Raw genomic sequence first — 25,511 nt, forward strand, 5'->3', positions numbered from 1 at the left:
CCCATCCCTCATTGCCATTTGCATAAGCTACAAACTCCTTTCTTTGACTTTTTGAGTCTGACTATGACCTGTCTTTCCAAGATGATTACCCATTACATCTTATCACTCATTCTGCCTTCTAGCCAAATTGGTCTGCTAGCTTATCCATGGTACATGCTATTTTATCTCCAGCCTCCATGTCTTTGCACACGCTGCTGCTTATGCCTAGGTGCTTCCTCTTCACCTCTTGCAACAAACATAGTCCTGTCTCACTATCCATTCATATTGTCCAAATTCTTTGGGATTCTGGTTCATAGGATTGTCAAATACAAGGCACCTTAGGTGTCATCTAATCTCATTTTACAAACAAGGAACTTGAGGCTCAGAGAAATTGAGTAATTTGCCCAAGGTCATTCATGCAGGTAATTAGTAACAGCTGAGATTTGATTCTCACTCCTCTGACTTGAAATCCAGCATGCAGTGGATGCTTCAAGATTTCCTTTTAGTCTTCTCATGGATTACCTTATAACATACTGTCCTCATCCCTATCATTCTTATCATAAAACTTTTAGCTGCTACTATTCTGAGATTTAAGACACCCATAGTGAATTATTGCCTCTCTGGCTTCTTTACTTCAAGTAGCTCTGTGTTTATACTTTTATACTCTCTTTTTTTTCTCGTAAGGTGAGTTTCATTTGCCACCTTCCTTTCACTTGTGCCTTAGATCTCATAATTTCCCATCTTTTGTTCTTTCTCAATCATTCTTTGATGTTGATCTTTTAATTTTGCTCTTTCTTCTCTCCTTCACTACCAAGCATATTTAGGCAGTATTTTATTCTTCCTTCATTTCCTTATTGACCATTGATTAATTAACCCCCTAAAATCTGTTTTCTTTTTTCCACCTATTTACTGATACTTTTCTCTCAAAATTCAAAAAGGGAGAACCCTTTTTGCCAAATTTAATTCAACAAACATTCATTAAGTGCCCATCCTATACGATGTGCTAGGCACCAAATCTAATTGTCCATTAGTCCATATAGATGAAGATAGTGTATTCCCTATCCTTTCTTTGTTCCCTCTATAGTTAATGAATTTAGAGTTGTCCTCATCATCATTTTCAAATCTTATGCCTATTGACTTCTCATTAGCCACTTTGTTTATTCACATTTTGGTGCAATAGAATATATGTAGATATTGCTGGAGGACTACTTCCATACTCAAATACCATACCATTTATGAAACCACCAATACGTGATGATCATCTCTCTCACATAGAACTTTGTTCTGCTATTTTCTCAAATACTTATCTTTTAATATTGTCATATACCCCTATTAAGCTATAAGCTCCATGAGAACAGAGACTGGGTCTTATCTAAATTATGTATCTCCTCTAGTGAATAGTGCAGTGTGTTGTACAAAGTATGTACTTGGTAAATTTTGATGTCATTGAATGAACCTGGATAAGTTCAAAGGGCTAATGCTAAGGGTTGACAAGGTAGGCTTTACTACTCATTCCACCGCATTTAGCAGCCAGTGCTCTAAAAATGAATAAAGTTTATGCCAATACCCATTACTGCCATGCCATTAAAAGGTGAAAGCAGAAATCAAGTCACAATTCACGTATATTCCAGTGGCTTTTTATAACTTAGACTTTGGTAGCTATACTTCCCACTTACAGTCATGTTTTAGAAATCTAGTCTAAAAACATCTGATATCTATCTCATGTTGAACAACTTCAGTCCCTGTAACTCTACTATATGTTTCTAGTTTGCCAAATGGTGTAGAATTTGTGCCCCTAAGAAAGCTTATACTTAAATTGGTAAATTCTCCATCAACCAGAATTCTTACTGTGGTTGTAGTTTCAGTCAGTTATGGCATGAGAGCATTATTTACATGATGAATCTTGGATTCACTGATCCTATAGTCCAAGACATCATCTGAGCAGTTTTTTGTTTTGTTTTGTTTTTCTGAAGCAGCTCATCTTGACAATTAGAGCAGTGTTCAATGATTAGTAATAAAAGGCCAAACACTTTATTAGGTCATTTCTTCATCTGGTGTACATGTCCAAATAAGTGTTATTCTAGAAGGAAAAAATAATTGCCAAGAATATAATGCCATTGGACTCACTACCAAAGTCATAAGAAGGAAAGTACTTTGACACCCAGGTTGTAGCCTAGAAAGACTCCCTTAAAGACCTTGACTCAGAGATCTTGGACAGTGACAGCAGCAGTTTCAACACAAGTAGGTAGCCTTTAACTGGCATTTTGCCATGGTAATTTTTAAGCAATATAGGTATTTATCATATTTATTAATTACATATAGATTTTATGATAGGCATGTAGACATTGATTTGTAACATATATTAGGATATGTACCTTTACCATTGATTTTCATTTTTTTTGAAAGGATATATACCTTAATTATTATAGAAAATGGAAGATCATTATATTGTAAAAAAAAAAAAATGTAGTCTCCTTATGGTATATATCTAAGAGACTTTAAAGTTGTATCCACTAATGTAAAGTTTTAAAAAATTGTGTCAAGTATAATTCAGTACTTTTACCATATTTAAATATAGTGATTTCAAACTATGTATAAATTATTACTTTACAAAGAAAACCTGGTGTAAAACAGACTTTTAAGAACCATGAAATAAGTTTTATTGTTTAATTTGGCTTAGAATAATGCTATATTTGTTAATTATAATATAATTTAAAAGATGAATGATATTTCAGAATTCACCTTTTTAACACATATTATACTTTTTTTCTCCCCATTTTATAGTGCAAAGAAAGAATGAGGCCTGTCAAAGCAGCCCTGAAACAGCTTGATAGACCTGAAAAGGGGCTTTCAGAAAGAGAACAGCTAGAACATACTAGACAGTGTCTAATCAAAATTGGTGATCATATCACTGAATGTCTAAAAGAATATACAAATCCTGAACAAATTAAGCAGTGGAGAAAGTAAGTGATGTTTTCAGAGTCTTAATCTATAATTAGGTAATTATCCATTTCCATGTTGCAGCTTTGTGAAGTTTTTGTAACTTTGTTAAGCTGTGTAAATTGCTTTAAAAGTAACTTAATTAATTTCAAACCTATATTTCTCTTTATATTGATATTGTAGTGTGGCATTATTGTATATCATTCTATGTTTTTGTATTAAACCACTAGGTGGCAGATGTATCTTTGAAAAAGCAAGTGACAACCATTGTCATGCCAGTTGCATTTTTAATCCACAAAATCAACAAAAATCCATATTTGAAATTACATTGGAGGTGATTCTGCTAAATATTAATTCATCTCTTTTTTAACTCCTCCTTGGAGCAAAAGAAATATAGAAACTTACCTTGGAGCAAAGAAGTTTAAGAAAACAAGCCAACACATTGCCCATGTCTGAAAATTTATGCTTCTTTTCACATCTCTAGTCCAGCATTCTTTTAAGAGAGGGGAAGAAGTATTTTTCACTATCATTCCTCTGCAGTCATGATTGCTTACTGCACTGATGTGAGTTGTGATGTTTTTTGGACTTAATTCCTTTGTATTATTTGGTTTCTTATGTAAATTGTTCTCTTTACTTTTTTACTTTACTCTTTATCAATTCATACAAGTCTTCCCAAGTTATACTGAATTTTAGCCTTTCCCCATTTAATGAACACTTAATTTTTAGTTTTTTGCTACTATAAAAAATGCTTTAATAAATTTTTTTTACATATATAGAACCTTTGAGTTCAAATCCAACTTTGGATACTTTCTAGTCATGTGACCCTGGGCAAGTCATTTAACCTTTGTTGGCTTTGGTTTCCTCAACTAAAAAATGGAGATAATAATAGAACCTACTTTCCAGCATTGGTTTGAGGTTCAAATGAGATAATATTTGTAAAGCACTTAGCACAAGACCTGGCACATTTTGTTTACTGTACAGTTTGCTTGTTTACTTCTTTTGATCACTAGGCGTACAACATAGCCTATGCAAAAGTTTGATGACAGAATACTGACTTTGGGGGGTAGTGAGTGGGTCAGTTTGGCTGGAACACAACAGTGTGTTGAAAAACAGTAGTGTGAGATAAATCTGAAAAGTAACTGAAAACAGACTGACAGGCCTTAAATAGGTTAAAAAGATGTCCTTTGAGATTTAAAAGTTCAAGGTACAATAACAATGTCATCACTACTTCCCATCCTAAATAATATAAGATGTAGGAGTTCTTTTTGGAAGCCTATTGTGTATGTGTCTTCTCAAGTACTATGTCTGCAGTTTGAGGGAGTCTATCTTCCATTGAATGAGGTGAAGAGAACAAGAAACATGAATTTCTTTCTTAAATTATTCTACATAAAGATTAAGAATCTTTTTTTTCTCCTAGGAATTTGTGGATTTTTGTGTCTAAGTTCACAGAATTTGATGCAAGAAAACTACACAAATTGTATAAGCATGCAATTAAGAAACGGCAAGACTCTCAGGTAATAGGTTGTAATTTTTTCCCATAAACTTACTGTGCCATGAATTTCCAAAGGACAATCAGAGTAAAACTAAAAATGTATTTTCTAGGAGCCCAGATACAAATGCATTTTTGCCCTATTGAAAAGTATTAATTGGTTGTGAAAAATACAAAGTTTTGCAGAACCACATAATATGTGGCAGTTAGCTTCAAAAGAAACTGTTCTTCCTCTAATCCTGGCAAGGCAATTGTATTTTGTAACATTGTGGTGAGGTTTGCTCATAATATGCAAATATCATTCGTAGGGTGTGTCTGTAGATAGATTATGTATATCTCTCCTTTTGTATATAACACATTTTTCCTTTCATTGCTTTTATTGATGCCTTCTTTCTTTCATGCCAGAATTATTTCTCCAAATAAACCTTCCCCCTATTGATCTCTTCTATGTAGGAAAGATAAATTTTTAAATAAAACCAACCAACACAATGACTCCCATTCAACAACATAAGCAATATTTAGTAGCCTTGCTTTCCCTACCATTATAAAAAGGGAGGAGGTTGTCTTTTTTTTTTTCTTCAAATCTAATCATTTGCCTTCTGAAATCACTATTGGTCGTTCCATTTAAGTTGAATTATGCTGGATTTTGGTGTTGTGTTCATTTATATCATTGTAATTGTATATAGTTTTCTTCTACTTTGCTTTCTTTATGCTTTTTTACTTCATACAAGTCTCCCTAGGTTTCTGAAAGCTTCTTATTAATCACTTGACAGAATTGTAGAATTTCATATATGGAAGGCACCTCAGTAGCCACCTGGTCCAACTCAAATCTACAAAGACTTCCCTCTGCAAAATAACCAGCAATTGATCTTTGAGCCTTTGTTTGAAGACCTCCAATGAGGAGGAAAACATTGCTTGCTAAAGGCAACGCATTTCATTTTTGTATAGCTCTAATTTGGCCTAAATTTGCTCTTTTGAAACTTCTACCCATTTCTATATCTCTCTCGTAAAGACTAGGAGAACATGTCTAATCTCTATTCCAGGTGACACCCCTTCAAATGCTTGAAAGAAGCTCTCATGTGTCCCCTAAATTTTCTCTTCTCCTAGTTAAATATGCCCAGTTTCTTCAGAATTCACCTTGAAGCCTTTCATCATCATGGTTGCCTTCCTCTGAATGCTTTCCAGATTATCTTTGTACTTCATGAAATGTGTCACTTAGAAATGAATAGACAGGGTCTAACAAAGGCAGAATACAACAGAACTATTACTTATTCCTTGGAGCTATGACTCTCTCATTGTAACCTAAGATCACATTCACTTTCTTGGCCACATACCATAATTTGATTCATATTGAGCTGGCAGTCCACTAAAAACCTCTTCTTTTTTTTTTTTTTCAAACAAACTACTATTTCCCCTCTGTCTTATACTTGTGAAGTTTATCTCTTAGTCAGATCAACAAGTAAGCATTTATTAAGTGCCTACTATGTGCCAGGCATTGTACTAAGCGTGGAGGATACAAAGAAAGGCAAGAAAACAAAAAACCTTGCCATTAAGAAGCTCACTCTAACACACATGTGATTTTTACATTTATCCCTACTAAATTTCATCTTGCTCATTTCACCCTATGTTTGGAGCTACTAATCAAAGAGGGCTCGATTTGGGACTTGATTAGAGAGATAAGAGGGTCTGTCATGTCCATTTCTCGTTATTTAGATTGTTTTATAAGTCTGTAACTACACCAGGAAAGGAAAAGGACAATTCTTGACACAGCTCACAAATTCTGAAGAGTTTTGGGTACAATCAGTCAGCTCTCAAACTGTTGGCTAGTGTGTGGATCACAATTACCAAAAGGATTCCTCAGATGTTTGTAGGTAAGGGAGTGAGCTACATCCGGACCCATAGAATCTCGGATCACACGATATCCACCAATACCAACACAGGCTCCAGCATCTGAGATTTGTGCAGTAAACAGCATTGGAACTTGGTTGACTTGCTCTTCTACTCTTATGCAGAATCTGCCTTGCTTCTGATGTGTAATCACCATCCCTCACTTCGTAGCCTGTTTTTCATGGCTTATGGGGACAATGATTGACTAAGATGCTGGGGGCCAAGTTCATAACTGGCACTTTCTGGGCTCCTTCACTACTGTTTCATGCAGGAACTTTGGCCTGATTATATTTTCTTATGTTATCCCATCCTACTGTTTCTTTTGAATAAAGTATATTCTTCCAGAACTATATTCCAGTCAGGGGTGTCATCCCCTTTGTATCAGCAATTTGAGCCATGAGGTCATGTTTTTCTCACTGTCCTAGGGTCTCTAGTTCATGTTGTTTTTTTCTCATCCTTTGTGCAAATATGTAAGGACATCTGAGGCCATTGATTTTATTGCTGATTCTTTTCTTAGATTTTATCATTTGAACTTTTGGGTGCATCAGTTAGCGTTCTTCTTACATTGTAGCTACAACTCTTTGTGTCTAGCTTCATCCTTAGGTAGAATTTTTCCTTTTTCATTTTATAAATTTGGTGTACAAGAATTTGGGCAGTTAATTTCTTACTAGCCCTAGTTAGGTATATCCAAGAGTGTGGTGGTAAATTTTAAGAGCTGGCTCTTCAGGAGGAAAATATATGTGTACAACACACCTTTAAGTTCAATATTCATCATTAACATTTTCTCCATTACTTTGTTATGTCTAGACAAATAATACGATAACAGATCAAGCCCTGATTTCTGGCATTTGCGGATTTCTGAGGTATAAATCCTCACACTGAAAACTTTTTAACAGTCAGCTCTCAAACTGATAAAAGCTGCCTCCATCACCCCTCTAGGTTTAATGTCTCATGCCTGTCCAAGAGCTTGTTCCTTTATTTTAGGACATGATTCAGAGATTTAAATCCCATTCTCAGATACTTGCTTCTTAACCAATTTTTCACATAATAAAAATGTTTTTTTCCTTCTATTCCTTTGTTCTCTTTAGCAACAGTGACTTTTTGTCTCAAGTCTTCATTCTTGCCCAGAACTTTATAATCTTGAACAATGCTTTATATTCCTTCTGGCATTATCATTTATACCCAAATGAATCATCTAAGGAGGACAATATTCATTTATTTTGACATGTTTTTGTAGATTATCTGAATGCATGTTTTGGGAAGACCACATCCATTTTTTGTTATCAAGTCAATAAGTAGGTACCTAAATATCCCCTCAGCAGGAATCATCATTACTACTAGTTTCTAGCTATTAAGTAATCTCTCCTGACAAAATATTTAGAATTATATAATAATCATTCCTTGGAGGACAATAACCAGTTTTGAGCATCTAGCTCCCTTTTCTTTAAGAGCACCCTCAAATTAGTTTTATAACTAAAATCTACCTTGTTTTATCTTTTTTTTGTGATGTCATTCCAACCTCCTGACATAAGTCAAGATTTCCTTTTACTTCTTCTTTCCCTTTTCCCTTCTCAGTTTTCACACTGAAGTTCTTCCAGTTTTCAAGTGAAGATTTTGTCCTTGATAACCTAGAAAGTTGAATATTCTTTCTCCATCCTCTTTTTTTTTTTTAATGATCAGAAACCAGTCGGCTCTTAGCAGTCACTTGGTTGTCAAAAGAAATATAAACACTGCATTATCAGTGTAGGCAACTGCAAAATGTTTCCTTCTTGCCACACTTGCTAGAAGTAAGGTTCTTACTTAAGTTTTGTCTTTCTTGCTAGGAACTCTTGTGTAAAATCACAATTGCAAACTGCTTTTGGGTGAACATAACTCTAAATTTGTTACTCTATCATTTTGTTAATATTTGATAATCTCTTTGGTTTCTCTTAAATCTTAAAAGCCACGTACATTGTTTTCCCCTCTCTAACCTCTTACCTTGTCTAGACAGTTTATTTTACTTACCTAATCTTATCAGCTACTTTCTCCTTGAGTCTTTTTTCTTTTTCCACTTCTCTTCCTTTTCTTTATTCAGCTCAAGGCATTGCTGCTGTTTCTCCTTTACCTTGGGTTTTCAGTCTCTCTCCTTTTTTCTTTCCTTTCCCAATTCCTTCTACTGAGATTCTTCTCCCTCACCTTGCTTCTCCTTTAGATCAAGTTCTTACTGAGCTCTAGGACATCCTTTTTTTTTTTTTTTTTAAATCTCTCTAACACTTTTTTCTCCACCTCCAACCCTTCTTGTCCTTCAGCTTTTCAAGTCCTCTAAAATTCCTTCTGCTCAAATTTGGTCTCTGGCCCTCATAATTCCAAAGTCTTCCAAATCACTTTTATAGTTGATTTCTTTATTCAACTCAAGTCCATCTCCTCCTGCCCCTTTACCCATAAACATTTTCTTTCACAACTATATGTCTGTAATGGCACACTAATTTTCCATTACATTCACATACCCCTATCAGTGGGTACCTATTTGTTTCCAGTTTTTCACTCCAAATTTTATGTCAAAGAGTATGATAATGTTAGTAACTTCTTGCATAATTTTAAATAGTTCTCAGTGGTCCAATAGTGTTCTTGCACTCTCCTTCAACACTAACATTCCCCATTAACTTCTCTTTGCCAATTTAATGTGTATGAGGTTAGAGTTCAGAGTTGCTTATATTTCTAATTATTAATAATTATGGATGACTTTTAAAAATAAGATTTTCAATTTTCTTTTGAAAATTGCTTATATACTTTCACAATTTATTCACTAGGGAATGAATCTTAGACTTTATTTTTCTCGGTTCCCTGTGTATCTTAAATATCTGACTTTTAACTGAGATGATTAATCCAAAAATCATTTTCTCCATAAATAGTTTTTTCATATTCTCCTTGCATTTTTTTTTTTTGCAAAGGTTGTTTAATTAAGTGACTGTTATTTGTTTTGTCTTTCTTTTGTCACTTCTATCTCATGGTAAAATCTAATTACTAATGATTGTCTTAATATTTGCGTAATGTCACTTTTTATTTTTAGCTAACTTCATTTGGAATTTATTGTAGTGTACAGTCAGATACTTTCCAGTTTTCCCAGCAGTTCTGTCTACTTTTGCCACTGGTTTATGTTCTTTAGTTTAGCTAACACTGGGTGCTTATTTCTTAGTCTATTCTACTTTTTAATTTTTCTGTTCTTTAGTACTCATTACTTGTATTCTTTTGAAAACTGCTTTTTGATGCTGTTTGACTCTATCTAATAATAGCTACCTAGCATTTGTGCAGCACTTTACGGTTTGCAATGTTCTTTACAAATATTACCTCATTTTATCAACACAACAACTCTTAACAATTAGATCTTATTATTATTCCTATTTTATTGATGATGAAATTGAGACAGACAGAGGTTAAGTGACTTGCCCTACTTAATAAGTGCCTGATGCCAGATTTGAACTCAGGTGTTGCAAACTCTGGATCCAGCACTCTGTTTACTGTGCCATCTAGGTGCTTCATTCCAACAGGCAATGGTTCTTAGTCTGATATATATGTATAAATTGATAATATGTTGTATATCAGACTTTTATCAGAGAAGAAGTAATAATCACACAAGTTTTAGAATATCTATAAACCTTAACTTAGCTGTTGATACACTAAAGATAGAGAGAGATGTTTATGCACAGACCAACTGTTAGACATGCTACTGAAGGTAATGAATATTAGCAATCTTGATATTCTCACTATAAACAAAACAAGAAGACACCAGGAAAGTACAGCTAAATGGAAGAGTGGCTTATAGGTTCTATTTGGAGAGATAACTTAAGGAGTTGGTGAAGTTGCTTTTATCACAAGTCCAAAGTCCTCAGAGAAATATTTTGCAAAACATGAGAGGATGTTAGTACTTATGATACACGTTTGCAAAAAGACTGAAAGAAAAATAACAGCTTATGCTCCAACGCATGTCACAGAAATAAGGAAAAATATATGTCACGCAATTAAATAATACCAACTCATCCTGTTTAAATAATCCATCATATTAGGATTGGCAGAACTGGCCCCAGCGGCCTATCCAGCTGCCTCTTCTTACTGAGAACGTTTTTTCTCTGTCTTGCTCCCTAGAAGGTGAAGAACTGTATTTTTCTAAGTAAAGTAAAAATAGAGCTGCCATACCAGCAGCAGGACTGTATGCCATCTACCCCCTTCCTTGCCCTATTAGAACTGCTTGGACTATTAAGACTGAGGGGGCAGCATGGCCTGTTTTAGGAGTTAAATTAAGTTTCTGCTCCAACCGTGAAGTACCTACTGCAGTACAACTAGACCAAATTGGGTCTTGGGATCCAGGGAGGGAAATGCAGAAAATGCAGACTGAGAACTCTGGCTGAGCTTCTTAACAAATTCCCATTTGGTGTACAGTGAAATAAATAAATGAATGACCCATAACTCATCATACATAAGATGGCAAAAAAAAATAAGAAATAAATGACAGGACTGTAGCAATTTTGCATAGAAGCTTAATCAGTATGAATTAATTGCCAAAGCATGGAGACCAAAATATCATAAAAACCATCAGTCAGCAAACAGTTGATATCCTTGTCAAGTGGAGGAGCGACAGTCAACATTAGTTAGGAATATAAGCTCATTTGTTAAATCTTGGTGAAAGCTTATGAGCAATATCATATCACTCCTTAAAACAGAAAGAAGCACTCAAATGAAAAAGACGCTTTTGAGAGACGCAATTAAGTCATCCAGAAGGGATGGATGGATGATAGTGGAAGAATATGCAGACAAAGGATGGACAAGATCTAATTTTTTTTTTTGCTGTGTAATTTCTTTATTTTCTGCATATTCTTTATCATCACTACATTCATCAAAACACAATTCCAAAACTTAATGCATCTTATAAAACATGAACACAGAAGTTGATGCTCTTGAAATTTCAAATTGTTACTTAAAAAGTAACTGGAGTTCTTAAGATGACTTTTTTCCCCCAGTAGGTTGTAATTACTAGCCCCATAATTACTAATGCTTATGGTTGAATTTAACTAGAAAAATTATAAACTATTTTTCATCCATTAAGGAAAACCTGAAGTAAAATTTATAATTACTTACTAAAAGGTATTCAAAGTTCTACAGTATTGTAAAATGTTTATTTTCCCTTTTCAGTCATTTCAAAGAATCTGAAAATAATTTTCATTATCTTTTCACCTATTCAAAAGAAACCACATAAGCATATAAAAATCTTTTAAACAATCTTTTAATATTAAAAAATTGAAAGCTTAACCAATCCAACTGCTTGTTTCCAAAAAAAAAGACACATTAAAAAGAATTTCAAGGACTATTAGCATTAGGGCTTCAGCTTTCCTCTAGTTGGGGAATTTTCTGTGCTTAATCTTATTTCAGGTGTTCCTAGTACATTCTGATATTTGAATATCATTTTACAAACATATTTTATGTACCTTAAAAATTAGAGTCATTCAAAAGTCTATGAATTCAATTTATGATGGAGCCTTAGAAATGTTTTTTTAAGGGTACCCAAAATGTTTTATTTAGTCAACTTAATTTTCAGGAACCTTGCTCCTGAAGTTTAAACTGCTGGTTACAGCAGGAATTTTAATTCCTATTCCATACAAATTCTATAGAGACAGAAGTTTATTATCTACTAGTCTGTTAAGTAAAATATTTATCCAAGTTGTTTAATGTCAAGAAGTGAATTTTCTATAACCCTTAGCCCCTCATATCTTTGGTAATAAGTACCATCATACATTTTATGGTCAAAAAACATGCAGGATTAAGATTGCACAACTGTAGTATGGTGTCTTATTCAGACTTGTGGATTTTTCATAAACCTCACATGCACACACAAACATACAGACACATACTACCTCATTTCTGGTTATATAATACATTTTCTTTAAATTCCACCTTTTAACTTTTAAATTCCAAGTTTTTAATTTTTATAACAAATTCTTTCCACCATCAAAGATAGTCTTAGTTGTATTTTTTTGAGAAAGCAGAATTGGTGCTGAAGAAAACAAACCTGGTAGAAACATTCAACACAGACTCTGTTTTATATTTGATCAACACAATCTTGAGGGCATTGAGGAGTCATTTCTTAGTGTATGTAAAGGAGGGAAAGATGCTAAGAATGGGGAAAAGATTGTTTAACTAATTTTTTTAAAAGGTGAAATACTTTCCCATCGACATAGATTTTTGAATGAGAATAACCTGCATATGCATCAAAGACAGGCTTGTTGAGGGTATTAAAAGGTATTGGTAAGCTTTAGCATGTGTGATATTCTACAGTAGACTACATTTCTGCCATCGTGCAGATTTTCGAAAGATGTTCAAAATACAGGATCCCATTGTTGAGGAGACAGGCATTCGATTTGGTAGAGCAAATGCCACCTTAAAAGTTCTACAACAGTTTGTCTCCCATGCATGTCATAATTATATGAAGTTCTTTGAAAAATATAAACATAGAAGATAACTTTGTTTGACCTTCTGATTACCAATATCAAGTAGAACATTAAATAGGGAAATGGATGCCTGTCAAAAGTGTTCAAGGCTGTAATGGAGGGAGATCTATCAGAGTTCAAATTAAAAAGGGATTACCTGTAGATGGTAAGGTCTTCTAGGTGTTCCTTTTGGCATTGTGTTGATTACATTAAGCACCAGATCATTGCAGAGTCTCCTAAATGAGATCTCTAATCATTCTCAAGACTTTGGTCTAAATTATTCACACAGGAAAAACCAAATAGATGAATAATGCCTATTGCTAAGATTATGTCGTTCAGTTAGGACAACCTGTAGAATACATTCATCTCTCCTCTTCTCTGTCTCTCCCTCCCTCCTCTCTTTCTCTCCCCCCCCCCCGTCTTTCAGGGGTGTATGTCTGTGTGTATCTTGTATAGACAGTATAAATGGACAGTGAGCTGGGCTCAGAAAGCAATAGATGGCCCCTGTTTTCAAGAAGCTCACAATTGGTGGGGGAGACAGCAAGCAAAAACAATGTGCAAATAAGCTATTTACAAGACAAATAGAAAATAACTAACGGGGGAAAGGCAGTAGAGTCAAGAAGTATTAGGAAAGACTTCCTGTCCTAAGGATTTTAGCTGGGACTTGAAGGAAACCAGGGAAGAAATAAGTTAAAGGATATTATCCAAGAAATGTTTTATAAAAAATGAAAGTGTGATATTAACATGTGTAGGCTAAGGAATAACTGAAAAATATCCCATGCAAGAACAGCAGCCTACAACTTTAGGTAGATCCCTGCCCCTGGAAAATTTAGGGGAACGTATGAACTATAGTTGCAATAGGATATACAAGCAGGAATAGATTGTGCTCTATATTGTTAGCAGGAATACTTACATCAGTAAGTTCCACTGAAGTATTAAGAGTATCAGATCTGATGAGATTTTTCTCTCTTATTCTAGCTGCTTTGATTTTTTTGTTGATTCCATTTTTTAAAATTTTCTGTAGTCAGAGTTGTCTGTTTCATCTGTCACTTCTATCCCTTTTTTATAAAAGAATTCCCACTATAGTCATGCTTGTTAATAGTATCATCTTGCATTTTCTTCTATTTTTTTAAATGTGACTGTTTATGTTTCTTATCTATTTGGAGCTTACTGTCTTACATATCGTAAGTACTAGTTTAAATTTATTTTCTTCCACACCGTTTTCTACCTTTCTTAGCATTTCTTGTCAAATAAGAAGTTCAGTACTTTATATTTGGAGTTTATTTAATACTGGGCTGCTATGTTCATTTATTTTTTAGTTGTGCTTATGTAGTCTGTTCCACTGATCTATTTTTCGACCACTATCAAATAGTTTTGATGGTTATTTTTATAATAATCATTTTAGATGTGATAGTGTTAGGTCATATTCATTCCCACATCATTTTAATTAATTTTCTTCAAGATTCTAGACCTTTTTTCTTTCAAATAAATTGTTATTCTTTCTACTTTTATAAATAAATACTTGTAAGTTAGATTGGCATAATACAGAATCTGTAATTAGTTGCTATTTTCATTTTTATTATGCTGGTATATCCATCCCATCCATAAATAATGCTTTGTGGTTATATGTCATGAATGAATCTTGGTAGATTAATTCCCAGGTATTTTGTGTGTTTTAAGGTTATTTTAATGCAATTTATCTTGCTATAAATTCCTCCTTTTTAAATTTAATTAACTATATAAATAGATGCCAATGTGTTAGGTTGGCAGAAAAAAAAAGCATGTGTGTAAGAGAATCAGATTAAATTGTTATAATAAAATATGAATAAGGTAAATTCACAATGGAGAGGAAAGTAGAATTTTTGGAAACTGCCACATGTAGTTATTTTTTTCTAATCAGACAAGGTCTTTTTTTTCTAATCAAACAAGTTTTTAGTATGCATTTATCTTTTGCTAAGTTCTGGGGTTCAAAAACAAAATGAGAAACAATTTCTGCCTTCAGTTTTACATCATATTGATGGATAAGACAAATATATGTGTGTGTGGTTATTTGAAGAGGTAATTAGGAAAGGATCCTGTTGAAGGTAGGAGTTTTTTGATATGGAGGTGAGGAAAGGCATGGAAGCAAGAGGTAACGGTGGTCAGAGAAAAGCAAGTAAGCCAGTCTGTCTGGAAAGTTGAATGTGTTTATGTTGTAAAGGTAAGGTGGAGCCATTTTGTGAAAGGCTTTAAGTGCTGCACTGAAGATTTCTCCTACCCTTACCTCACTAAATGTAGACTAGGCTCCCTCCTGGAAGAGAAGGTAAAGGGATTTGAGGGATGTCTCTCCACACTCCTAGTTGTTAGGCACAATGATGGGTTCCCAAAGAAAACAGAAGTAGGATTCTAATGGGGGAAAATGGAGAAATAGAGACTTCACTCTTGTTAGACGTTTGAAGATTAGAAGTATCACAAAGAAAAGGAGGGAAAAGGACAGAATTCAAACAAATAAAAACATTTTTTGAAGTTTTTTCTGAAGAGCAAGATGAATAATGTGAGAAAGAAGCTGCACCTTGCCCTCCAAGTAATGATATCATTTTGCCATAGTCATTAAGGATCACAGGAAAAAGCAAAAAGACGTAGCGATTGGTAATTTCTTACTGATGGGTACTAAGGCATCGATTCGTTAATCTAATACCAGCAGAAAATCCTGTTATTTTCTTGGTATGTATTGAAGACAAACTTCTGAACTCTTATCAAAATTGATGACTACTTCACACTTCCAGTGATTAGCCTGGGCATAAATGTGACTGTCAGAAGGAACCTTAAAAATTATTGCTACAAACTGAAGACCTTAAGGCACAGGTTGTGTTTTCCTTACTGTTGCCAAGGAAGAGAAGCAAAAGAGAAAAATTGAGTTAGGAAGCAAATGGTGGCTAAGGAGGGAGTGCTTGAAAATGGGTTTTGAGCTTCTCAACAATGGCTTAAAATATAGGGATGACAGATTCCTGCCCAGGGATTCAGTACACCAAATCAAGATTAGTAAGATTGTATTAACAGGTTTCCCTGCAAATCTAATCAAAAGGGCTTTAAGCTATAAAAATAAAGTAGAAGGGAAAATGCCTATGTAGATCTGCCAATCAGATATTATGGAGAGTAGCAACAATGAAGAAAAATAGTATTTCAGACAAGAATAACAAGAGGAAGATATTCAAGAAGAGAGCCAAGAGTAAAAACTTATGACCTCAGATGTCTAAATACAGTTTAGATAAAAAGCAAGAAGTAGATAAGTGTACTAATGTAGTGCAAGTAAGCAAATTTGACATCTTAGGTACCACTGAGATTTGATGAGATGATACTCATGATTGGAATATGATTATGAAAGGATAATATGCCTTATTCAGACAGAACAAGATAGACTAAAGTGGGTTGGGGTTGGGTAGCATTGTGTGTAGTATAATAATGTGAAGCAATCCAGGAACTCGAGAAGGAAAGCATAGCATTTGGGTAAAGATCAGTGGAGGTGGAAACAAGTGATTTTATCATTAAGTATGCTATAGAACACCTGAACAAAAAGGTTAAAAGAGTTAGGGAGATAGATCTCAAGCCTAGCACATAGGTATAATTTGGTAGCAATTTCAGTTATAGTGAATTTAGTAAGGGATCATCCTATCTAGAAATCTTTTGGAACTCTGCCAAAAGCAGAACACTTAATAATTTCTTTACTCTCCTTAATGATAATTCATCTTTCAAAACCAGCAAGGGGAAATTGTATACTGAGTGTGATTCTGACAGTGAGATTTTGGGTGTTGGAGGTAAGAATGATGGGAATTTTGTGGGTTAGGAGATTGACTACTTCATTCCAGAGTTCAGGATAGAGAAGTAAATCCCATTTCAATCCTTAGAGTCAGGATAGGTCCTGGGGACTAAAATTATGTAGGGAAAATCAGCCCACAAGAGATGGGACACTCAAGAGTGTAATTTTGGATACAAAGGGGAAAATTCCAGTGAGAAAGGAAAATGGGAGTTATCTGAAGCTATTTGAGCATATGCACAAGGAATTATTCTTGTCTGAAATACTATTTTTCTTCATTGTTGCTACTCTCCGTAATATCTGATTGGCACCAGCCAACTTAGATTTTTAAAAGATAAGCAAAGAGGTCAAAAATAAGGACAGATAAACAGAGTATGAATATGAGTGTAGCATTTTTCAGTGTTTTAAAAAATAGTTTCAAGAGTTTAGGAAAATTCAAACAAAAATTTTTTAAAGCTATATTGGAGAAAAAGAGTAGAATCAAAGAAGGCACAGTACTTCTGCTTAGAGTGGATGGAACAAAGATTACTTACAGCAGAAAGAAGGCAGAGCTGTTCAGTTTTTACTTTTTCTCATTCCAAAAGAATAACCTTTGCCCTGCAATTGCCAAAACAAAAATGGTTAATAGGGATTTGTTATCATATAAGGAAGGAGATAATAAGAAAGGATTTAGTTTCCTGTGATGACTTCAGGTCACTTGGCCCAGATGAACTGCATCCTTGACTACTGAAAGAAGTGACAAAAGTGCTAAGCCATTGTTAGTTTTATATTTATTTTAATATTTAACTTTTATTGATAGTTTTTCTTTTTACATCACCTTCATTTGTGAATGAATCCTTCCCTTACCCAGTAAGTCATCTCTTCTAATAAAGAATACATAAGAGAGAAAAAAGCATAGGCAAAACTAACCAAAATGCTGCATAAAAAGGGAACTCTATCAAATGTTCAAGCCTCCAGCAATACCTTTTTTTCTCCTCTCAGCCAAGTATCATGCCTCACAGACAACAGAGGCAATTCACCCTAAGTTGCTGCTTCTCTCTTGCTCCACACCTCAAAACCCTTAATATTAATCTCCTTAACCATTCTCCTTTGTTTCATTCTCTGATAAAGGTGTTCCTTCTTGCCAGTGATAAACTTTCTTATGCACTAATAGCACCACCCACATGGTACATAAAGTGCATAGAGTACTGTGCCTGAAGTCAAGCTGAATTCAAATCTATCAAATTCAAATAGCTGTGTGATTCTGGGCAAGTTACTTAACCTGAATACCTCAGTTTCTTTAACTGGAAAATGCAGATAATAGTAGCACCTATGGCTCAGAATTGTTGTGAGCATCAAATGGGAAAATATTTGCAAAGCACTTAGCATAGTGCTTGGCATATAGCAGGTATTTAATAATAATCCTTTCCCCTTATTCCTTCCTTTCTTTCTGCCCTTCTCCCTCACATCTTCCCCAAGAGCTCACTTTTGAAAATACACTCCTTATCTTTTGGTCTTCAATGTGCTCTTTTTACTATTTCTTTCCTAGTTACATCTAATCCCCATGTTTTGTGGTCCTTATTTCTTGAGCAGGTCCAACCGAAAGATATGATTTCTGCTCCATCTTAGACTTCAAAGGCCAATGACAGACCAGTAGATTAGGAAGTCTTTCTTCTTCCCCAAAATGCAACAAACTCTTCCCAAGGCCACTGACTGGTTTTGAACCTATCATGACTGTGCTTTCTATATATTCTAAGTACTTGTGGGATATGAGTCATCTTCAAAAGACATCCTTCTCTTTGAGCTAACTGATACTTCTTCCTTGTCTTAACTTGTTACAGAATAAATAAAACAAAATAAAACCTTTTAATGGCATGTATCCTAAATTATAAACAATGGGTTTTCTTTCCCTAGCACTAGCTATAAGATAGTGAACAATTACCATACTACCCCAAAACGTGTTCTCAAGAATAGAAAAATAAAACTCCATACCACTGAGAGACCCAAACCAGGAAAGAGTAAAGCAGAAAAAGATAACTCTAGAGCAAGGCTTCTTAAACTTTTTCCACTTCAGCACCTGGTCGCAACCCACGGTTTAAGAAGTGCTGCTCTAGGGGAAGCTAGGTGACACAGTGAATAGAGCTCTGGCCTTGGAGTCAGGAGGACCTGAATTCAAATCCAGCCTCAGACACTTGATACTTACTGGCTGTGTGACCCTGTCATGTCACTTAACCCCGATCGCCTTGCCCAAAAAAAGGAGGGGGGGAAAAAAAAGCGCTGCCCTAGAGCACTCTCAGTAATGAATATTGATATAAAAATTCAAATAAAATTTTAGGAGAGAAAATAGCAACTAGCAACCATTCACTAGGATCTGATAATATGTAAGCTCCTTGAAAGGAGATATTACTTCATATTTCTTTTTCATCTTTCGTATTCTTGGCATCATACCTAGTATGTAATAGGCATTTGATAAGAGCTTATTGAGTTGAATTTTGTAAAAGGAATGCAAGTATATTTCAACATAAGGAAAACAATTAGCATAATCAGTCATACAATTAGCAAAAATGATGATTATATAAATAGAACAAGAAAATACCTTCAACAAAACACACCACTCCTAAAATGCAAAGGCATGGCATTTTACATGTCAGAAGCATATATCTCAAATCAAAAGCTAGCTTTATCATGGAGACATGCTGTGAAAGCTTTCTCAGTGAATTTAGAAACAGAGCAAGCATGCTGTTTTCCTTCACTATTATTTGACTTAGTATTAAAATACTAGCTGTAGCAGTAAGAGTAGAAAAAGAAGTTGAGGTATTAAACATTGTCAAAGAGAAAAAGGCAAAATTATCCCTCTTCATAGATAATATAATGGTTTGATTTGATCACAGAAGTATCTATGAAGCTGTCTAGTTCAGTCCCCTTACTTTACACATGAGGAAACTAAAGCCCAGAATGATGAAGTGACTTGCTTAAGTAGAAGTGCCTGGATTCATGTCCTGGTATCCTCTGACCCAAAACCTGGGGCTCTTTCCCCAGGCAATCCCCACTGCAATCCCCAGGGAGTGAAGAATCAGTGAAAAAACTAATTGACAAGCTTTTGTAAAGCATCAGAATGACTGCACAAAAATACATTATCATTTCCTAGATTAATTTTTCTAGGAAATTTTTAAAAATTATTTCAGAAATGTTTTTTAATGATTTTTACATGTATATGTTTATTGCAGCAAAACAATGACCAGAACAGCAGCAGCATGAATACTCATATGATTAGGAATCCAGGTTAGTTTTATTTATTGTTGCCTTTCAAAAAGAAACATAAATATTTTGTATACATTCTAAAACACTTTAGTTTTGCTCTCTAACTGTATGTTTATCTTATTAACACGAATTATTGTTTTCATGTTGTTTTTTGCCATCCAGGTGTATTTATATGTTAGAGCTAAATAGTTCTGTTTCCTCATGAATATATATTATACATCAGCTACATTTCCTAAGTCATTTCTAAGATTACTGAAAGTTATTTTATTTAGAATCTTGTGGTTAATAATTAATACAGCCTAATTAGATAAAAACTTGTAAAAATATTTTAGCTTAAATATTTAGTTTTCCTAATTGCCAGGCTCTAGGTATCATAGACTACCCTTATGATATTAGCCATAAATGAAATAATCTTGCCAGTTTCCATATTTATGAATAGTTCTTAATGACATTATTTTGTAGGAACTGTGCAAATAGTGAAGAGAAAAGAAATACTACTATTACCTCTAATTATTTTCACATTCGATTAAAAAAGTAGTACTCCCCTCCCTTCTACTACCAAACATTTATCTGGCTCCATTCAGGAATTGAACTTTGCTTTTTGGGGGGTGGGAATTGGAGATATCAGTGTTTCAGTTATTTTTAATTCCCTTTAGTGTTCCTTAATGTTGTAAACATAAGTCAGACTTTTTTCTTTTTACACAGATGTGGAAAGACTAAAAGAGAACACAAATCATGATGACAGCAGCAGGGACAGTTATTCTTCTGACAGACATTTGTCTCAGTATCATGACCATAAAGATAGGCATCAGGGAGATGCTTACAAAAAGAATGAGTCCAGGAAAAGATCGTATTCATCCTTTAGCAATGGTAAAGATCACCGGGAGTGGGATCATTACAAACAAGAAAGCAGGTAAACTTTGCCATTCATTTTATAAAAGATATTTTGTGAGAAATAAATATGTTCAAATAAACTTATAAGTAAAAAAAACTGTCTTCAAACTTTTTTCATATTGTATCTTTTGAATTACCCAGTAAGAAAAAAACCCATTCTTCCTCTGCTTTTTTTAAAAACAAAGTTACAGTAGGACACAAAACTATTATAAGTCAAATAATCTTTCCTGAAACTTCTGAATAATTTTTTCTGAAACTGAAAATTTCCTGAAATTAGTTTCAGTAAATGTCTTATGAAATAATGTACATTTTATTCTCTCTGCTAATATTAGTGTTTCTTTTCTAAAAAGCTTTGTATAGTATTTTACTAAAATTCATCTTCTAAAATCTAAAAACCAATTGTAGCTATGGACTTAATCTCACCAGGCTTCAGTTTCCTCATTTGTAAAATGAAGGTGCTGGACAACTTGATATCTTAGGCCTAAGTCCAGTTCTCAAGCTTATGATCTTTGTCACTAGAAAGTGATTCACTATTGTGAATAACCCCTACACTCCAACCAAAGTGTATTTACAAAGCTTAGAATGAATTCACTGAAGGAAGCAATACTTATCCTACAAGTTTTCAATGTCTTAAGAATAAATGTTATTTTCCCCAATTGTCATTTCAATTTAATAAACCCATGGTAAGTGCTTGTTAATTGATTACATAAAAAGCTATTTTTAAAATCTTTTATTATTTTATTATAATTATTTATTATTAGGCATTTATTAGATTATAGCAAGAATTCATGGTTCCTGATATGAAATGCTAAACCTATGCATTATTTAAAAGAGCAGTGAATTGTTTTCCATGATAAGTCTGCATTAGTAAAATTTAATTTTAAGTACTGTCTTTAGTTTTGCTAATAGACTTATTTTCTCTCTCATCAGATACTACAATGATAATAAACACAGAAAAATGGATGACTATAGGAGTAGGGATCACAGATCAGTTTTGGAAGGAAGTTTAAAAGACCGATCTCATTCTGACCACCGTTCTCATTCAGATCACCGGTTGCACTCAGATCATCGATCAAGTTCTGAATATTCACACCATAAAACTTCAAGAGATTATCGGTATCACTCAGATTGGCAGATGGACCACAGAGCCTCCAGTAGTGGCCCTAGGTCACCACTGGATCAGAGGTCTCCTTATGGCTCAAGATCACCTTTAGGTCATAGATCTCCATTTGAACATTCATCTGATCACAAAAGTACACCTGAGCATACTTGGAGTAGCCGGAAAACATAACAAATACTGACATTGCCCGTCTGGACTTTGTTTTAGCCATATATCGTAAATTACCACAGTAATTGCCTTACATGACTTGAAAGATAAGGACAGGATCCTCTATCAGTAGCAGTATTGTTACTTCTTTCCAGGATGCAAGGTCTATTATCCCAACAGAAGAAAAATATTTTTGTATTTAAGGATTATGCTGCACTGTGTTACAAAGTGTTGTAGCACTTTTTTTTTTTTTAAATAATGGAAAATGTTTACTTTTTACAGGGACCTCAACACTGCCCCATTTAGACTGGATAAAATTCTTTGTGTCAGTGATTTTAGGCTGAACTCCATTTAAATTATGTTTGTAAATGAACTTTACACACTGACCTGTAATCATGTTTCAGGAAGGAATGAAGAGTTTTGTTTTGTTTTGTTTTTCCTTAGCAAAGAACTCTCAAGGACTTTGTTCACTTTCCAAAGCTACTTGTTTACATTGTACACTGCGACCACCTTGCCGCTTCTCATCACAAGCTTGAATATTTAAATTCTGTACCTATGACTGTAAAATATCCAGGAATTCTTGTTTGTGATAAATTGTAATGCCTTTTTACAAAATAAAATAGCTGTAAATTATTGTAAATTAATTAAATGAGCTTTCCTTCCCTCCCCCTCTCAGGCTTTTTTTAAACTGTTCCTTTCCCCACCAACTCAGGCCTTCTTGTCATAAAAAAGGACAAAAATCAATGTATTAACAACACTTTTTAATAAATTGTCTTGATGGAATCACTGTTTAGAATGTAAAAATGGGGAAAGGGAACATTATTCCATTATATTATCCTTTAGGGTTCCTTTTATATTGGATATTTTATTAGATACATTTTTTTAAAAGCCAGTGTTGTGATTGTTTGTAGTAATGATATGTACTATCTAAACTGCATGCTCTGAAAACTTTTTTTTTTCAGATGCATTGGTTTAAAAAAATACCTTTGTGAACACATCAGAACCCAAATCAGCCAAAATTCATTGTAAATCCATTTGTTTTCCTTTTTAATGTGGGCAATAATGTCAAATGTGCTATGCAGCCAGTTAATATTTTAGATGAACTGATTGATTGACTTTTAATAGAAACTGTTACAATGCACACTGATTGTATATAGATACCTTCTACATATGACAAATTAAATTTAACAAAAAGGATATGTGGACTCCTGTACTTTTCTGCCTTTTTACTCCCTCAGCACTTAGTAAAATTTTTATGAGCTGCCAAAAGTATATATTTTTTGATAGCCAATTTAATATCAATCGTCAACACTACAGTTATATCTGATTTAAAGATAATGTGGGCAAAAATTATAATAAACAGCTGACAGTTAAATATAGGTCACTGTTTTAAACTGTTTTGGAACTCTGGCTTCTGCAAATATTTTATATTTTCTTGAGGATATTTTGCATGAATATTTGGTTTCTTTGAATTTTTAGACCATGTAAAATGTTAAAAGTCAAAATCTTCAACTTCAAAGAACACAGGAGCCTTTTAATTATGGAAAATTTATTTTTATAAAACGTTATGGAATAAAATGATTTATAGGTGAAGTATATTTTAGAATATTGTTTGCCCTTTAGCTGATTAGTATCTCATTTATTTTACCTGTATAAAGCAATTGAAAATATATTGACTATACTTTAAAAAAAAAAAAAGCAAAGCTTCATCTTTTCAGTCAGGTAGCCCTGCTTGGCAAATCAGTAAGATGTCTCTTTGCTGTTAGATAGGGAGAACCCAAAAGAAAATGCTTCAAAATTTTCAGATCTGTTTTGCCTTATTAATCATCAGCAAGTGATAATATACAGTATTTTTCCTTCAATATGAAAAGTGCAGGTATGATTCTATGATTTTAATTTTTTCAACTTGTTCACATTCTTGATAAACATGGTTTTGTTGCACAAAGTGATAATTAACTGAAGATTTATCATAATGCCTAAGTGAAAAATCATAACATATTAAAAATATGTTAGGGTTATTTGGTTTTTTCCTTCATTATAACTGTAGATAGACTTCTTGATCTGTTATTGGATGTATTATGTTCAACCCATCACACATTATTGTTACTGAAGAATGGGCTAGATTTAAATCTTACTGTGCTACAATTAGTTAGAATATTTATGTAACGTGAGAATTACTGTGAGAATTATTCTTTTTTTGGTAAGAATCCAAAACTTATGTGAAAGAGGAAATAGCCATATACTCAGAATAAATGAGAGACTAACATGACCACGTAGGTGTTGTTGATGGGAAAGTCCCTGCACAATGACCCTTTTTTTTTAATCTGTGTTCCACTTGCTTAGTCTTTATTTTAGTCCATTTCTGTTTATTTGAGGATGAGAGAAACTTATGCACAGTACTGTATTAAACAGCCACTTTACAATAATGATATACAATAAATAATTCTTATAAAAGCAATGGCCTGTTTGCTTATATAAAGAGATTTATCTTTTTTATTAGAAGATATTTTAAAGTTTAAGCTTTTAAAAAATGGGAGAAACTGTTCAGAATTTGACTGGAATCATTCTAGACCGAATTACCATTTTAATAAAATGGAATCCCTGTCTTTACAAGTGATACTGTAGAGGTTTGTATAATTATACCAATATAGCTGAATAATTATAGAACTTAAATATGTTCTTTTATGTTATCTGCATTGGTTAGCTTACTGCTTTTGTAGGTCCAGCGATTTTCTTTCATGATTGAAAGGTAGTAAGTGATGTACTATTTCTAACTATATAGCAAATAACATTCTGGGAGTGGATCTTCTATGGTAAAAGCCATAAAGATTATATCAAATGGAACTTGTTTAAAATTGACAAACTTCATAAATGTTAGGGCTTTTAGGTATTTTGGGATGCAGGCATTTCTAGTGGTTCTACAGGTGTGTGAAATTTAATCATGAACTAATAAATGTGACTATATGCTTGTAAAAGGTCATGTATTCTCCACATCAATGTATTCACTGTTTAATAATTACAACTTGGTTTAAAGAAATATATTAACATTAGTGGCTATATTATATGAAGGCATGTAGCTTTGTGCTTAAATGCAAGACTTTGAATTTAATTTTTTTTAATGTAAATTGATTGTCAATATAACAGAAGAACATTGAGGAAAGGAAGTATAACTAATGCATTGACTTGTAAACAAAGCTGAGCTTTTCCTTTTCTAAGTGAAGTTCTTGACTATTAATAACGAATTCCTCTATGGCAAAGATTCTTGACCTGGAGGGGGTGAACTTGTTTTAACATTTTGATCACTATTTCAATATGATTGATTTCCATTGTAATGCTATGTATTTTGTACATTTAAAAGCCTTATTCTGAATCGGCTTCACCAGACCGTCAAAAGAATCCATGACAAAAAAGGTTAAGAACCCCTACTATGTAGAGATCTTTTTTAACTCTCTGAAAGATATAATGTCATTCAATTGTAACTAGGTCTACATAGCTTTTTAATGACCATATAATATCCTTATATATTAGGCTCTTGATTCTATTTCCCACTTTGGAATTCATTTT

The 25,511-nt window shown here is 33.6% G+C and overlaps 1 protein-coding gene across 4 annotated transcripts in view; it reads left to right on the forward strand.

Moving 5' to 3' along the window:
- LOC114034244 (chromodomain-helicase-DNA-binding protein 1-like) overlaps positions 1 to 24,401 on the forward strand; it is a 118,395-nt gene extending 93,994 nt beyond the window's left edge. For all 4 annotated transcript variants that reach the window (XM_027849840.1, XM_027849843.1, XM_027849842.1 and 1 more), the window contains 5 exons: positions 2,764 to 2,942; positions 4,337 to 4,433; positions 19,753 to 19,807; positions 20,492 to 20,699; positions 21,611 to 24,401. In XM_027849840.1, coding sequence (XP_027705641.1) covers positions 2,764 to 2,942; positions 4,337 to 4,433; positions 19,753 to 19,807; positions 20,492 to 20,699; positions 21,611 to 21,971 — 900 coding nt within the window. In that variant the 3' untranslated portion in view covers positions 21,972 to 24,401. The remainder of the gene's footprint in view (positions 1 to 2,763; positions 2,943 to 4,336; positions 4,434 to 19,752; positions 19,808 to 20,491; positions 20,700 to 21,610) is intronic.
- The last annotated feature ends 1,110 nt before the right edge of the window (positions 24,402 to 25,511 follow it).

The sequence above is a fragment of the Vombatus ursinus genome, unplaced genomic scaffold (assembly GCF_900497805.2).
Source record: "Vombatus ursinus unplaced genomic scaffold, bare-nosed wombat genome assembly UNPS02008685.1, whole genome shotgun sequence".
In the NCBI taxonomy this organism is placed as follows: Eukaryota; Metazoa; Chordata; class Mammalia; order Diprotodontia; family Vombatidae; genus Vombatus; species Vombatus ursinus.